Source organism: Sapajus apella, unplaced genomic scaffold (assembly GCF_009761245.1).
Source record: "Sapajus apella isolate SASKATOON/1434 unplaced genomic scaffold, GSC_monkey_1.0 scaffold24, whole genome shotgun sequence".
Classification (NCBI taxonomy): Eukaryota; Metazoa; Chordata; class Mammalia; order Primates; family Cebidae; genus Sapajus; species Sapajus apella.
In genome coordinates, this window is record NW_022436964.1 from 14622157 (window position 1) to 14635929 (window position 13773).

General features: G+C 39.7%; 1 protein-coding gene across 3 annotated transcripts in view; it reads right to left on the reverse strand.

Annotated features, from left to right (window-relative positions):
* The window catches only part of SMC5 (structural maintenance of chromosomes 5), an 89709-nt gene extending 76822 nt beyond the window's left edge, over positions 1–12887 (reverse strand). For all 3 annotated transcript variants that reach the window (XM_032290930.1, XM_032290929.1, XM_032290928.1), the window contains exons 1-3: positions 12595–12887; positions 7600–7741; positions 4682–4734 (exon numbers count right to left, since the gene is read on the reverse strand). In XM_032290930.1, coding sequence (XP_032146821.1) covers positions 4682–4734; positions 7600–7741; positions 12595–12779 — 380 coding nt within the window. In that variant the 5' untranslated portion in view covers positions 12780–12887. The remainder of the gene's footprint in view (positions 1–4681; positions 4735–7599; positions 7742–12594) is intronic.
* Positions 12888–13773: the final 886 nt, after the last annotated feature.

A 13773-nucleotide genomic window follows, 5' to 3' on the forward strand; every position in this document is an offset into this window, starting at 1 on the left:
CTAGCTAATTCTCTCAGTTTCCTTTCCTAGTTTTCCCTATGCTCAATCTCTAAAAGGTGCATTGTAGCAGATAAGTTCTTAGAACTCTTCTTTATGTATCTCTGACTCATTGGTGATTTAACGTATCATAATAGTAATGACTTCCCAAATGTGTTATCTTCAGCCCAGGCTGCTCCCAGAATCACAGGTTTATCTATTATCTAACTGCCTGTTAAATCTGAAATTCAGGCACGTGTGTGTTTGTGTGTGTGTGTTAAAATCCTGAGTTCAAGCAATCCTCCCGCCTCCGCCTCCCTAAGTGCTGGGATTATAGGCATGAGCCACTATGGCCAGCTCTGACGAAATATCTACTAGGCATCTCAAATTTCATCATGTTTGATTCTGAAAAGTACCTTTTTAAAAAAAACATATTAACACCTCTGAAATTGGGATGCACATTTCAAACTATCTGTGCTAGTTTAATTTTAATTGGATGCTACATCATACAAGTGGTGGCATCTTAGTTCAATGATGTATGATCTACTCTAAAATGATCTACTGATCAATCTTACTCCCAAAACCTTCTGCAGTAGGTCTGTCTGCCTCACTTAATGGATACTCTACCCTTAATCAAGCCAGACACCTTAAGAGTACTCCCTGATGTCTTGTTCCTTCTCCCACACCCTACATATGATTCATAAGCAAATCATAAGCTACTATCATCTCTCGTAGGGTTGTTCTAGTAGTCACTTAACTGACATTCTTGCTTTTGTCTTTGCTCTCTTAAAGTCTGCTTTCCATACAGCAACCCAATCTAGTTAAACTTTTAATTTACATCACATCATTCGTCTGCTAAAAACCTGGTGGCTTCACAGCTTATACAAAATAAATGCCAAGCCTTACACTGAAAATCACCTTGACTCCCTGATATTTTCACTGCTTACCTTTTACTATTCTCCTTCAATTCGATCCAGTCACTGTGAGTACCACTTCAGAGCCTTAGCATTTGCAGATCCCTATACGTGAAATAATATCCCCCCAATTATCTCCATGCTCATTACCTTCCCTCCTTCTGGCCTTTGCTTAAATGCTATCTTCTCAGTGAGATCTTTTCTGATCAGCCTATTTAGAACTGTAAAACTCTACTCTGTCACTCTTATTTTCCTTTCCGGTTTTATTTTTCTAGGTAGCACTTATCACAACCTAACATAATATATAGTTTATTTATCTAAGTGTCCCCCCCTTATTCCACCAACTATAAATTCCATGAGGAAAGAGTACTATAACCCCAACATATAGGTACTCAACAAATATCTGGAAAATGACTACGTAAATATACGCCAGAGATTATTCTACCCACCATTCTACTCAAGGAATACATGGCCATTTAGTACTCTCAAGGCAATGTGAACCTTCATGGAAAAAGTGCTCAACATTGATACACTTAAATTTTATTTATGTGTAGAGTGTTATGTAAAGCTCTAAATTTATCTTTAAAAGAATTAACGATGACCTCCACTCAATTGAAATAATTTATACTATCATACTGTGATATACAGGTTGAGTATCCCTAGTCCAAAAATCTGAAATGCTCCAAAATCCAAAACTTCTTTCATGCCAACATGACACTCAATAGTAATGCTCATTGAGGTGTTTTGTACTCAGATTTTCAGATTGGGGATGCTGAACTGATAAGTATAATGCAAACATTCTAAACTCAAATCCAAAATACTTCTGGTCCCAAGCACTGCATTTAAGGAATATTCAACCTGTAATAAGAAATATGTGGGCCGGGCATGGTGGCTCACGCCTGTAATCCCAGCACTTTGAAAGACTAAGGAGGGTGCATCACTTGAGGTCAGAAGTTCGAGACTAGCCTGGCCAACATGGCAAAACCCCATCTTTACTAAAAATATAAAAATTAGCAGGGCGCAGTGGTGGGCACCTGTAATCCCAGCTACTTGGGAGGCTGAGGCGGAAGAATTGCTTGAGCCTGGGAGATGGAGATTACAGTGAGCCGACATAGCGACACTGCACTCCAGCCTGGGCAACAGCGACACTTGGTCTTAAAAAAAAAAAAGAAAGAAAGAAAGAAAGAAATACGTATTTAGTCTATATCCTCAATTTCTGACACAGAACTCTCAATCCCTTGGAATTCCCTAGGTGACAAGTGTGTCTTTTTCTAATGAGGCAACTCTTGGTGGGGTCCTGGATGCGGGCTGGTCACCAAAAAGATAAAGCCATGAAGAAGCTTAGAACCTTTAGCCCCACCAACCTGCCCCTCATGCTCTGGGAAGGAAAGCAGGACTAGAGATTGAGTTTCTCATACCCATGTGACGAAGCCTCCATAACATTCTCTCAACCATGGGTTTGAGAGAGCTCCCAGGTTGAGGAACACCTCCACATGCTGGGAAAGTGGTGCACCCCAAATCCATGGGGACAGAAGCTCCTGCACTCTGGACCCTTCCAGACCTCACCCTGTATTTTCCTAATCATCTGCCTCTGTACTATCAATTTATAATACATGGGTAAACATAAGTGTTTCCCTGAATTTCATGAACCATCCTAGCAAATAACTGAACCAAGAAAGAGGTCCTGGGAACCTCAATTTACAGCTGGTTGGTCAGAAGTGCAGGGCACAACCTAAGACTTGAAATAGCATATAAAGTGGAGGGCAGTCCTGTGTGACTAAGCCTCTAAACTATGGGTCCTATACTGATTTTGGTTAGTGTCAGAACTGAACTGAATTGCATGGTGTGGGAAAAAAAACTCACACATCTGGTGCAGAAGTGTTCTGTGCTGTGTTGAATTTGAGAGTAGCAAAACAAGTTTGGTTTTTCCTACCTCTTACAGTATCCCACACTTAAACTGACGCTTTTACAGTAAGTTCTCATGTACCTTTAGATCTGCTCCTGGTTTCTCCATTCTGCTCCTCTCACCTTCTATACCAGTATCACACTATTTTATTTTACATCAACAACTTACAGTATACTTCAACATGTGGTAGACAAAAATGTTATTCACAACCGTGCTTTTTCGAAATCTCCTTGAGTTTTCTGGCTCATTTATTCTTCAAGATGAAGTTTAGAATCAACTTACAAACTTACCTGTTGAGACTCTCATTGGAATGGTATCAAATGTATTAATTTAGAAAGGATTGACTTTTCTGTTTTTGTTTTTTTGCAGACAGTCTCACTCTGTCACTCAGGTGATTCCCCCACCTCAGCCTCCTGAGTAGAGGGGGCTACAGATGCGCACCACCATGCCTGGCTAATTTTTGTATTTTTTGGTAGAGACGGAGTTTTACCATGTTGCTCAGGCTGGTCTCCAACTGCTGAACTCAAGCAATCACTTGCCTTGGCCTCCCATAGTGCTGGGATTACAGGCATGAGCCACTGCACCTGGTCTGACATGTTAATAATGACATTAACTTTATGATTTTAGAACTATATCATGCTTCACCATTTCTTCAGGTATTGATTTTATATTCTTCAGCAAAATTCTATCATATTTTAATATGTTGGGCATTTTAAAATTTATTTTCTTTTTACTTCCATGTGTATCTTTCTCATCTCTACAAAAATAAAAACTTTTCTAGTAATTTTTTACAAAAGATCATTTCCTCATCTCATATCAGATAATCTTTAAAAGCTTTTCAGCTCAAAAACACCACAACTTTCCACTAATATTCCAAAAGCAACAGTCTCTAAGAATCGCCTAAACAATGTGTGTATTTATGTGTAAAGATTAAAATTATATACACCAAGGCTGGTCAACTGGTTTCATCATAACATCAACTCTAATCCACCAGAAATAGCTGCCAGGAATGGTCAATTGAGAATATCCATGCTCAAGGGAAAATAATAATGAATTATTGGTGTCATAAGGAAGAAAATAAAAAATGGTGACAGAAGTACCAAGTTCTTGTCATACATGAGATTCACCAAACTATTAACAGTAGTTATTTATAGAATTAGGAATGACGGCAAGAAGGCTTTTATTTTCAACATTATACACTTCTACATTGTTTGCATTTTTAAAAAACAAGTATTACTTTGAAGATCAGCAAAAAAAAACCCCAGGTACTTTAAATTTGTGAAAAATGTTGTAACTTTACCATGACTATTTAACAGTACTATAGTTCTATTTCATTACCTGCTATAAACTTATCATTTCCTTGATGATTTTTTAAAAATAAAATTCTCATGAGTTTTTTTTTTTTTTTTTTTTTTAAGGCAGAGTCTTGCTCTGTTCCCTAGGCTGGAGTGCAGTGGTGCCATCTTGGCTCACTGCAACCTTCGCCTTCCTGGTTCCAGCAATTCTCCTGCCTAGACTCTCCAGCAGCTGGGATTACAGGCTTGCACCACCAAGCCCAGATAATTTTTGTATTTTCAGTAGAGACAGGTTTCCCCATGTTGGCCAGGTTGGTCTCCGACTCCTGACCTCAGGCAATCTGCCCGTCTTGACGTCCCCAAAGTGCTCAGATTATAGGCGTGAGCTACCATACCTGGCCTACAATTTAAGTTTTTGAAAATACATTTTAAAAACCCCTTACTTATCTGGATTAAGTATTCTTTAAATATTTTTTCCAATATTTATGCCATAATACTATATTAATACTCTTTTCTAATCATCAGGAAAGCATGAATATAAACTAAGAATTTATACAGGAAAAAGGAGTTTCAGCACTTTTACCACTTACAATTCAATTTCAACCATGCCTCTGGAACATCCTCTCTTCACAAAAAATCCAACCTAAGACATAAAAAGAAGAAGTGAGCTGTGTAATGACATTCCCAGGTTAACAATCAGAGATTTAGCAGTTATTATTATTTGTCAAATCAAGATTTTTTCAGTTACCACTTGCACGTCCTCTATTGTCACTTTCTAAGGTATCCCTCCCAGGTTATTCCATTGTTCCCTCCCACGAATAACAACAATAATAATATCAGCTACAATTTATTGAACTCATATGCACAAACCTAGTAAGTGCCAGAAAAAGGATCTGAACCCAGGAAATCTGGTTTCAGAGCCTGTGTACTTGGCCACTATGTTAAACACTCAGAGAAGAGAAAATGCCTGTGGGAAAACAGGTCCTATAGTATAACCACTAAGCACTCAAACCTTCTTACTACCACTGAAGACTTCCTACAGTCATGCAGGTTAAATATTAACAACCATGCTAGTATTACCTATCCTGCTAATGATATAATTGCCACCAAGCCTTGTTTTAAAAGGAGCAATATAAATGAAATTTACATGATAAAATAGACTTATCTGTGCTAGTTTCTATATGCTTATGAGTCTAAGCACAAAAACAAAGGCTGAGTCTTTAAAAAAAATCAAACTGGATCTTAAATTAGGCTATAAATAAGTAATAAATACTAAAAAAGGTAGAAAATATACCTCACAAATAATAATCTTTTTAATAGTGATAATGACAGTGATGACAACAGCTAACACTCCACAGCCTCCCTTAAAAATCTTATCACTCAAGGATGAGGAGATGTGTTTTCATGACAAAAATAAACATGAGAAAGTTAGCAAAAGTTGTTATAGCCAATTCACTCCTACTGTACGGTTCCTGGAGTACAATCCAACAGACCATTACAAAGAGATAGGGATTAAATGATCTGACAATTTAAAAACTATACACCAATATTCATAAAAATCTGAGTTGGTCCTGGGATTCTATCTGTTCCAACTCTCTTATTTTTGAAATGAAGAAAAACTGAAGTCTAGATAATTGTTCAAGGTCACAAAGCTAGTTATTAACAGAGAAAAGTATCTATTCTATCTGATAAATGTTTCCCACATAGCACTAAACACACACACACACACACACACACACACACACTTTAAATAATTTATAATTTTAAGAGGTATTTGCTCTCATTTTGTAATCCTCCATTAAATTTTAATTTTGTATTATTTCTGTCTTAATAGCATTGTCTCCAGGATATGACTATGTTGTATCCATTTTTTGATACTTGCTTTATGACTCAGTATACAATTAGCTTTTAGAAATGTTCACTTGTGCTTGAAAAGAATGCCTACTCTCCAGTTGTTGAATGCATTTTTTAAAATATGTCCATTAGTTCAACCTTACCTTCACTATTAAAATCTTCTGTAGTCTGATTTTTTATCTGACCGATTATTGATAGCTCTCCTAGTATGATTATGGATACATTAACTGCTTGTTAGCATTCTGCAGATTTTGCCTACATATTTTGGAGCTAGATTATAATGTGAATTTAAGTTGAGAACTGAATTATTGTCTAGTGAACTGAAACTTTCATCAGTGTTTAATGACCACTACTATCTCTAAAAATACTCTTTGCTCTAACATCTGTTTTAGTAGCCTAGTATTAATCCAGCTACACCTACTTTCTTTTGTATATTTGCCTGGCATGTATTTTTTTCACCCTTTTACTCTCATCTTTTCTGTAGCACTTTAGATATGTTTACAGACTTTTTCATTTAATGAGAATTTAGGTCATTTATAATTATTGTGATTATATCTGTACATATTTCTGCCATCTTATTTTATAATTTTTATTTATTTATTTTTGAGACAGTCTCGCTCTTGTCACCCAGGATGGAATGCAATAGTGCGATCTTGGCTCACTGCAACCTCTGTCTCCCAGGTTCAAGAAATTCTCCTGCCTCAGCCTCCCAAGTAGCTGGGATTACAGGAGCCCGCCATCATGCCTGGCTAATTTTTGCATTTTTAGCAGAGTCAGGGTTTCACCACCATGTTGGCCAGGCTGGTCTGGAACTCCTGACCTTGGCCTCCCAAAGTGCTGGGATTACAGGCTAAGCCACCACACCCAGCCAATATTTTGTCATTTTTAATGATCTCATGTTTTGCATTTCTCATCTCCTCCTCCTCCTCCTTTCTCAAGACTCCCTCTGGATTGTTCAGGCAGTGCTTTTCCCTTCCCTGCTCTCATGAATACAGTAAGTGCCCTATACAGGTATACCATTTTTATTTTTCATACTGTATCTTTACTGTACCTTTTCTATATTTAGATGTTTACAAACGTACAATGTAGGCCACTGTGTTACAATTGTCAACAGTATTCACTACAGTAACATGTTCTAAAGGGTTGTAGTCTAAGAGCAATAGGCTATACCACCTAAGTTTGTGTAAGTACTCTCTGTGAGTGCATACAATGACAAAATTGTCTTATGATGCATTTTCTCAGAATATGTCCCCATCATTAAGCAATATATGACTGGATTTTGTTTCTCCCTTTTCTTTTTGTTGTTGTTGTTGTTGTTGTTTTGTTTTGTTTTTTGTTTTGTTTCTGCCTTTTCTAATTTTACTTCACTGTTCCACAAGTCAATCAATGCATTTTTTTTTTTTTTTTAAAAAAAAAGACATATTACATATTTCTAGCATTTCAGGTGTAAGGGACTTGGAGAATCTTCTATTATCATAGTCCAAAATACTTCTAGAAATGAAAATCTCCTTCCAGCTTCTCTACCTGCAAATTTATTCTTCATATTCATGCACTGTAAGCTTGCTATACCCAAGGAACTGGGGTGTAGAAAGTGATGTTACTAAAAGCAATTAGGAGTTTTGAATTTTCTTAAAAAGTACTTATGTTAACTCACCTTATCCGCTCGTCCCATGAAAGCAGGTTTCCCAGCTAAACCAAGGCAAATGGCACACACGATGCTCGACTTCCCTGTTCCATTGGCTCCAATGATCATATTCAAGTGGGGTCCAGGAGATACTTCACAAATATCATATGTTCTGAATTATAAAGAGATGAAATTATTAAGGAGAGATACAAAACTACTTTTCCTTGCTTTACATTATCTATGAGTTTCCTCAAATTCCTTTAAAAACTAGTTAACTTACAAATTTAATGATTTTTATAGGTTTTTAATAAACAACTTTAGACAGAAAATCTACCAATAGAAAAACTGAAAAGGCAGTAATGCATAACTAAAGTAACACTATAATTTCATATACTTTTTTCAAAAGTCTGCTGAAAAAAATGAAGTTTGATACTTTGTTCTTTTTTAATAATTACAAAACACTGGATGCTATATCAAAGACACCATACAAATAAAATAACTTTAAAACAAATTTTATAGGGGAGGCCATGGCTTACCTTAAATCTGTGAATTTTACATTCATATTTCTTTTAAATTAAAATGCTTAATGGTTATTCATATTTTCATATTTGAAACAATTCAAGCAAATTTTAAATTACAAAACTGAAGATATATCAACCCAAAGATTTCATTTTATTAAATTTTAAAACTTATTTTTCAAGCAGGTACTGTGGTATGTGGGAGGCTGAGGCCATAGGACCACTTGAGCCTAGGAGGTCAAGGCCAGCCTAGGCATTATAGAAAGACACCACCCAACAGAACAAACAAAAGTTGAAGGCTATCTAGCACTCTAAACACAGTTAGCATTTATTCTTTATTAGTTGCTAGGGACAGTTATGACAATATATGAAGCAAACGCTCACTCAGACATTCTTCTAACTTGCCTTTGAATACTCTGAATTTGAACCCTAAATTAATATCCTTTGTCTATAGCATTTCAGTTAGCTCTCAGGCAGCTGTCAACTAATTCCTCATCAATAAATGCTTAGTCTGCTATTCACCTGCTCAGTATATAAACAACCAACCACATGTTAATATTTTAAGAAATTAATGATTTTGAAATGTCAGGTGGTAATAAAAATAAATACAGGTGGCAAAGAAGTATTTTCTGGCAGGTTTGCTAATCCCACACCTCTTCACAGCATCTACTACTTTATCTTCTTAGATGTTTTGTTCTGCTAGCAGCTGGGTCTCAAAAGAACCCTTTATAATGGTTACAGTAAAACTAGCCTGGGAACTTCAGACATGTAGGAAATTACCTGACATGGAACTTCTTATTCTCAACACATGAAGCCCCACTCTTTTAACATTTGGATTTCCTGTTGTGAAATCTCTGTGTGAATGTTATATTAAAACAATGATGCAACTGGTATTTAAGAAAACAGTAACAGGAAACAGCATGATAGTTTCTGGCCTATAAAATACGCCTCGATATTATAAATAGGGAGAGTTGTCAAAAACAAAGCCTCTGCATTTAAAAAAAAAAATTTTCTTGCCTTTACCCAAATCAAGACTGCACTGTTTAAAATCACTCTTCTGACTCTATGATGTATTTATTGGGAATTCCCTTATTGTGTGTTTCCTTTCCTCTGAGCTCCCTCTCAAAGAGCTAACTGGTAAAGACCCACCCTTTTATCATTCTATATACTTTACAAGGTATTTCATGTATTCTCTATGGCCTCCATGATTCCTTCTTTCTCTGAGTCTTTGCATACTATCTACATGCTGAAAGTCAGTCCAGATGACCTCAATAAGCAATAATCACCTCAATAACGCTATTTGGATGTCTCACAACAGTCACTTTAAATTTAACACATTTAAAACTAAATCCACCATCTTTCCCATCCAAAACCACTCTTGTGGTCTCGTAGTGAACGGTATTGTCATTCATTCCATTGCCCAAATCAGAAACCTAGGCATTAGTTTTGCATCATTTTTAGTTCTTTCATCTCTTTTGACTCTACCCAAACCACCACTCCATCATCCAATCAGCCACTAAGTAATGTTGGTAGAATTGCAAATCTGATGTCACTTGTCAAAAAAGAAAAATTAAGGAAAAAGGAGAACCCATCACAGTTAAGTTTCATCTTTTTCCACTTTTTATCTCCTTTCCCTATTCTGTCCTCAGACCTCTAAATTCTACCTCTAATGTACTTCTTTCAATTTTTTTACTACAAATCCTTCTTTCTCTTAAGCCTTTGCATGTGTTATTCCTTCAGCCTTCAAGTCTCTTCATCCATGCCCAACTCCATTTGATTTGGTTCAGTCACTACTCTCTTCCAGGCTATTTAAATTCTCTGACTACCCCTCCCTATTTCCTTGCTAATTCTCTAAACCTACCTTTCTCTACCTCATGCCTAAAACTCCAAGTCCACTCATTAAAATAAACAATATCTCACCTGCCTCTACACATCCAGCTACCTTTTCTTTCTTCTCTTTGCATCCAAGTTTTACTTTCTCACCCTCATTCATTCTTCTATGACCTGCAGTTTTCTGCTTCCACTGTGCTTCATTAAAGGGTCAAAGATTTCCCAATTGCTAAATGCAGTGGGCTCTTTTCAGTCCCATTATCTGACTTCAATGTAGCAGGTGATAGTTTTGAAACATTTTTTTCCTTGGCTTCTTTGATAACTGTCTCCCAATGTTTCCATCTTACTTCCCTGAATAGTTCCTTCTGACTTTGAGTTCTTCTTCAGCTCCCCCTTAAAAGTAGGCATTCTCCCAAGACTCTATACATGGTCTTCTAGTCCTTCAATTTACAATTCCTAATGGGCAATCATAACCAGTTCTGCAACTTCATCAATCACCGGTATGCATGACTTCCAAATCTCTCATCTGTTCACATTTTCCTCTAATCTCCAGTCTCTCACATTCTACCTATAGAACATCCCTCTTAGATGCGCCAAAGGAAACTACCTATAGAACATCTCTCTTTGTGCCCAAAAGCCACAGTATCTAACAGGCATTTATTAATATTCTCCTCAAACTACTCCCTCTTCTGAATAGCAGCTGACCAATTAGCTAGGGCAGAGACTTGGGAAAAACACTGCATTCCTTCCTTTCCCTGCCTCAAAATTTTTCTGTAGCTGGATACTGTCAAATCTCATTCCTTCACACTCTGATCATCTTCTTGCCTCCAATCTTGCACACTTTCTAAACATCCTTCACAGTGTTTCCAGATTAACATAAAACACATGTCATTCCCTGTTGAAAACACACCGCGGCTGCCTACAGGATGATGCTGGAACTTCTTAGCATAGTAAAGGTACAGGCTCCTCAATGGTTGCCTACCCTCTGTCCACATATTCACTCACATCCTATATTCTTGCCATACTAAAATACCTGACACTTTCTAAATATACCAAACTATTTCAGACAGTTCCTTCTGTCTTCAATACTCTTCACTTCTTTTAAGACTTTCCTATCTTCTTAGGCGGGTGCAGTGGCTCATGCCTGTAATCCCAGCACTTTCGGAAGCCGAGGTGAGATGCTTGAGCCCAGAAGTTCGAGAAAAGCCTGAGCAACATAGTGAAACCTTATCTCTACAAAAAATTTTTAAAAACATTAGCCAGGTGTGGTACGCGCCTGTTCTCCCCAGCTACTTGAAAGGCTGAGGTAGGAGAATCACTTGAGAATGGGAGGTCCCAGGCTGCACTGAGCCCTGATCATGCCATTGCACTCCAGCATGGGCAACAGAGCAAGACCAGAGACTTCCATATCTTCTTTACAAAGCCCTTTCTCATATTTGCGGACAAAATTAACCACTTCATCCTTTCTGAAGGATTCTGATACATACGTTGTTATAAAACTGGGCAAAATAACCTATTGAGCTTCTTTCGGCAACGGAAATTATCAAGATGGAGTTGTTATGAAGAAAGAATGAGCGCACTGTGTAAATAAAGCACCTAGTTCTGAACCTGGCACACAACAGGCGCTTGAAAAAAAAGTAGTATTGTTATTTCAATTCTGTTATCTTTATTCCAGTATGTGCAAGTTTAAACTTGCACATACTGGAATAAACAAGTCCAAGACTTTCAGCCGGACGTGTTGGCTCACGCTTTTGGGAGGCCGAGGCGGGCATATCACCTGAGGTCAAGAGTTCCAGACCTGCCTGGCCAACATGGTGAAAGCCCGTGTCTACTAAAAACAAAAAAATTAGCCGGGCATGGTGGCGCGCGCTTGTAGTCCCAGCTACTCGGGAGGCTGAGGCAGGAGAATCACTTGAAATCGGAAGGCGAAGTTGCAGTGAGCAGAGACAGCGCCACTGCAATCCAGCCTGGGGGATAGAGAGACACTCCGTCTCAAAAACAAACAAAAACAAGACGACCTTGAACAAATGAACTGTAAGGTGCTAGACAAATACATGATATATTTTAAATATACTAAATTGTAAAGTTATAATTAGTTTTCTGAAGCGGATAGGGAGGAACCAGGGAAGAAAGCTGGATTTAGAGGGGTCAAGGGTTTGTAGCGAGGTCCAACAATTGCCACTAAGGTTTAATTTTTTTGTACACTCTAACCTCCCATCCTGAACAACCTTTACCGTCTCATCTACTCCTCTCTGGCAAATGCCTACTCTGAGAATCTGCCACAGCATCACCATTACTCCGAATTAACTGTGCCTCCTCTTAAGTTCCAGGGACCAATACTTTTGTGAATTACAGACCAGTGACCCTATGGACAGCGAGTACTAGGAAGTGGTTGTACTCCCTAGCACAACCACTACCTTCTACATGATGCCTTTGGAGACGTTAGCGGACTAAATTTAAAAACCACATCACACAGTGAACACATAGCCTACACCATACACGTCAATCTCCACAGCCTACATAGAAAAATCCTTAAGGAAACCCCAGCACGAATTCACAGCCAGACCCACAAGCCAGGTACACACACACACACACACACCGCCCCGGGCAGCCGGCGCCCCCGGGCCTGCGGGCCCCCACCCCTCCACAGCCCCGGCGGGGCCTCCAGGCCACTCACAGGAAGTTCTCCATCGAGATGCGGACGATAGAGCCTTCCACGAAGGGCCTGGACGACTGCAGCAGCGGCAACTGCGGGGCCGAATTCTTCCTCTTGCTCGGGACCTCTGCCGAAGGGTCTCTTGGGAGAGCTCTTTTGGAAGCCTGGGGGCTTGCGGTGGAGGTCTTTCTGCTCGGAGTCGCCATTCTGGCTTCCTCTGCGGCCCGCAGCGGCTTCCGTTCCCCGGGTCCCGCAGCCCAGGCGCCCAAGCGCCCAAGCGCCCGGCTCCCGCGCGAACTGCCGCGAACTGCTGCCGCGCGCTCGCACCCGTGATCCCGTGCCGCGCCGCGCCTGCGCAGTTCAGGTCCGGCGGCGTCAGCAGGCCCGCCGGCAATGCTCCTGCAGTACTCTGCTGCTCAATCCGAGGCGCAGAGTGAGGGCGGAGACGCTGGCGGGACTAAGTGGAAGCCTAGGGGAATGTGGCAACAGGAGTTCTAATCTGTACATTTCGGCATTTTTTTCAGTTTTTTTTTAACTCAGGAAAAGAAGTCAATTGCATTTAGTATTTTGAAAGCCACTTTTTTGCTTCCCAAGCCTCAGTCATGTGTGATGGGAGGTGGCGGCGGGAGGCTGCTGCGGGAGGCACTTGGGGCGCCCAGTGCTGCCAAGGCGGGGGCGAAGTCAGGCTCTGCTTGCTCCCACCCCTTCCAGGGGTCCACCGGAGAGCTCCTGGGCATGCCTGTCCTTGGCTCTTCGACTTCCCCGTTGCTTCAAATCAGGTCCCCTTCTCAAAAACCCGAAAAAGAAACCCTCCCAAATGGCTCTGTGCCAGACGCTTCGTTAAGACATCGTGCTAGGCGTTCTCAAACTCGTGAAAAGACTACACTGCACAGATCACCCTCATTGCTTCTCTTACCCCTGCCTCGTAATTCTGTGGTTAAACTTCCGCCCCCGAGGTTTCTAGAAATCCCTGAGCTAGAATGCGCTGCCTTCATTAAGAGGGTGGTTCTGCTTCCCCCTGCTCACGTTCATCTCACCTTCAGCTAGTGAGCCCCCTCATTAAAGAGGAAGCACACGGAGGCCTGCATAGATCTTCCTTCATTCAACTAACAATGAATGTCTAAACTACTAGAAACTGGATGCGTGGCAGTTTAGGAACCTGCCAAGGTTGCATCCCTGGGAGCTTAATTTCTAGTGAGG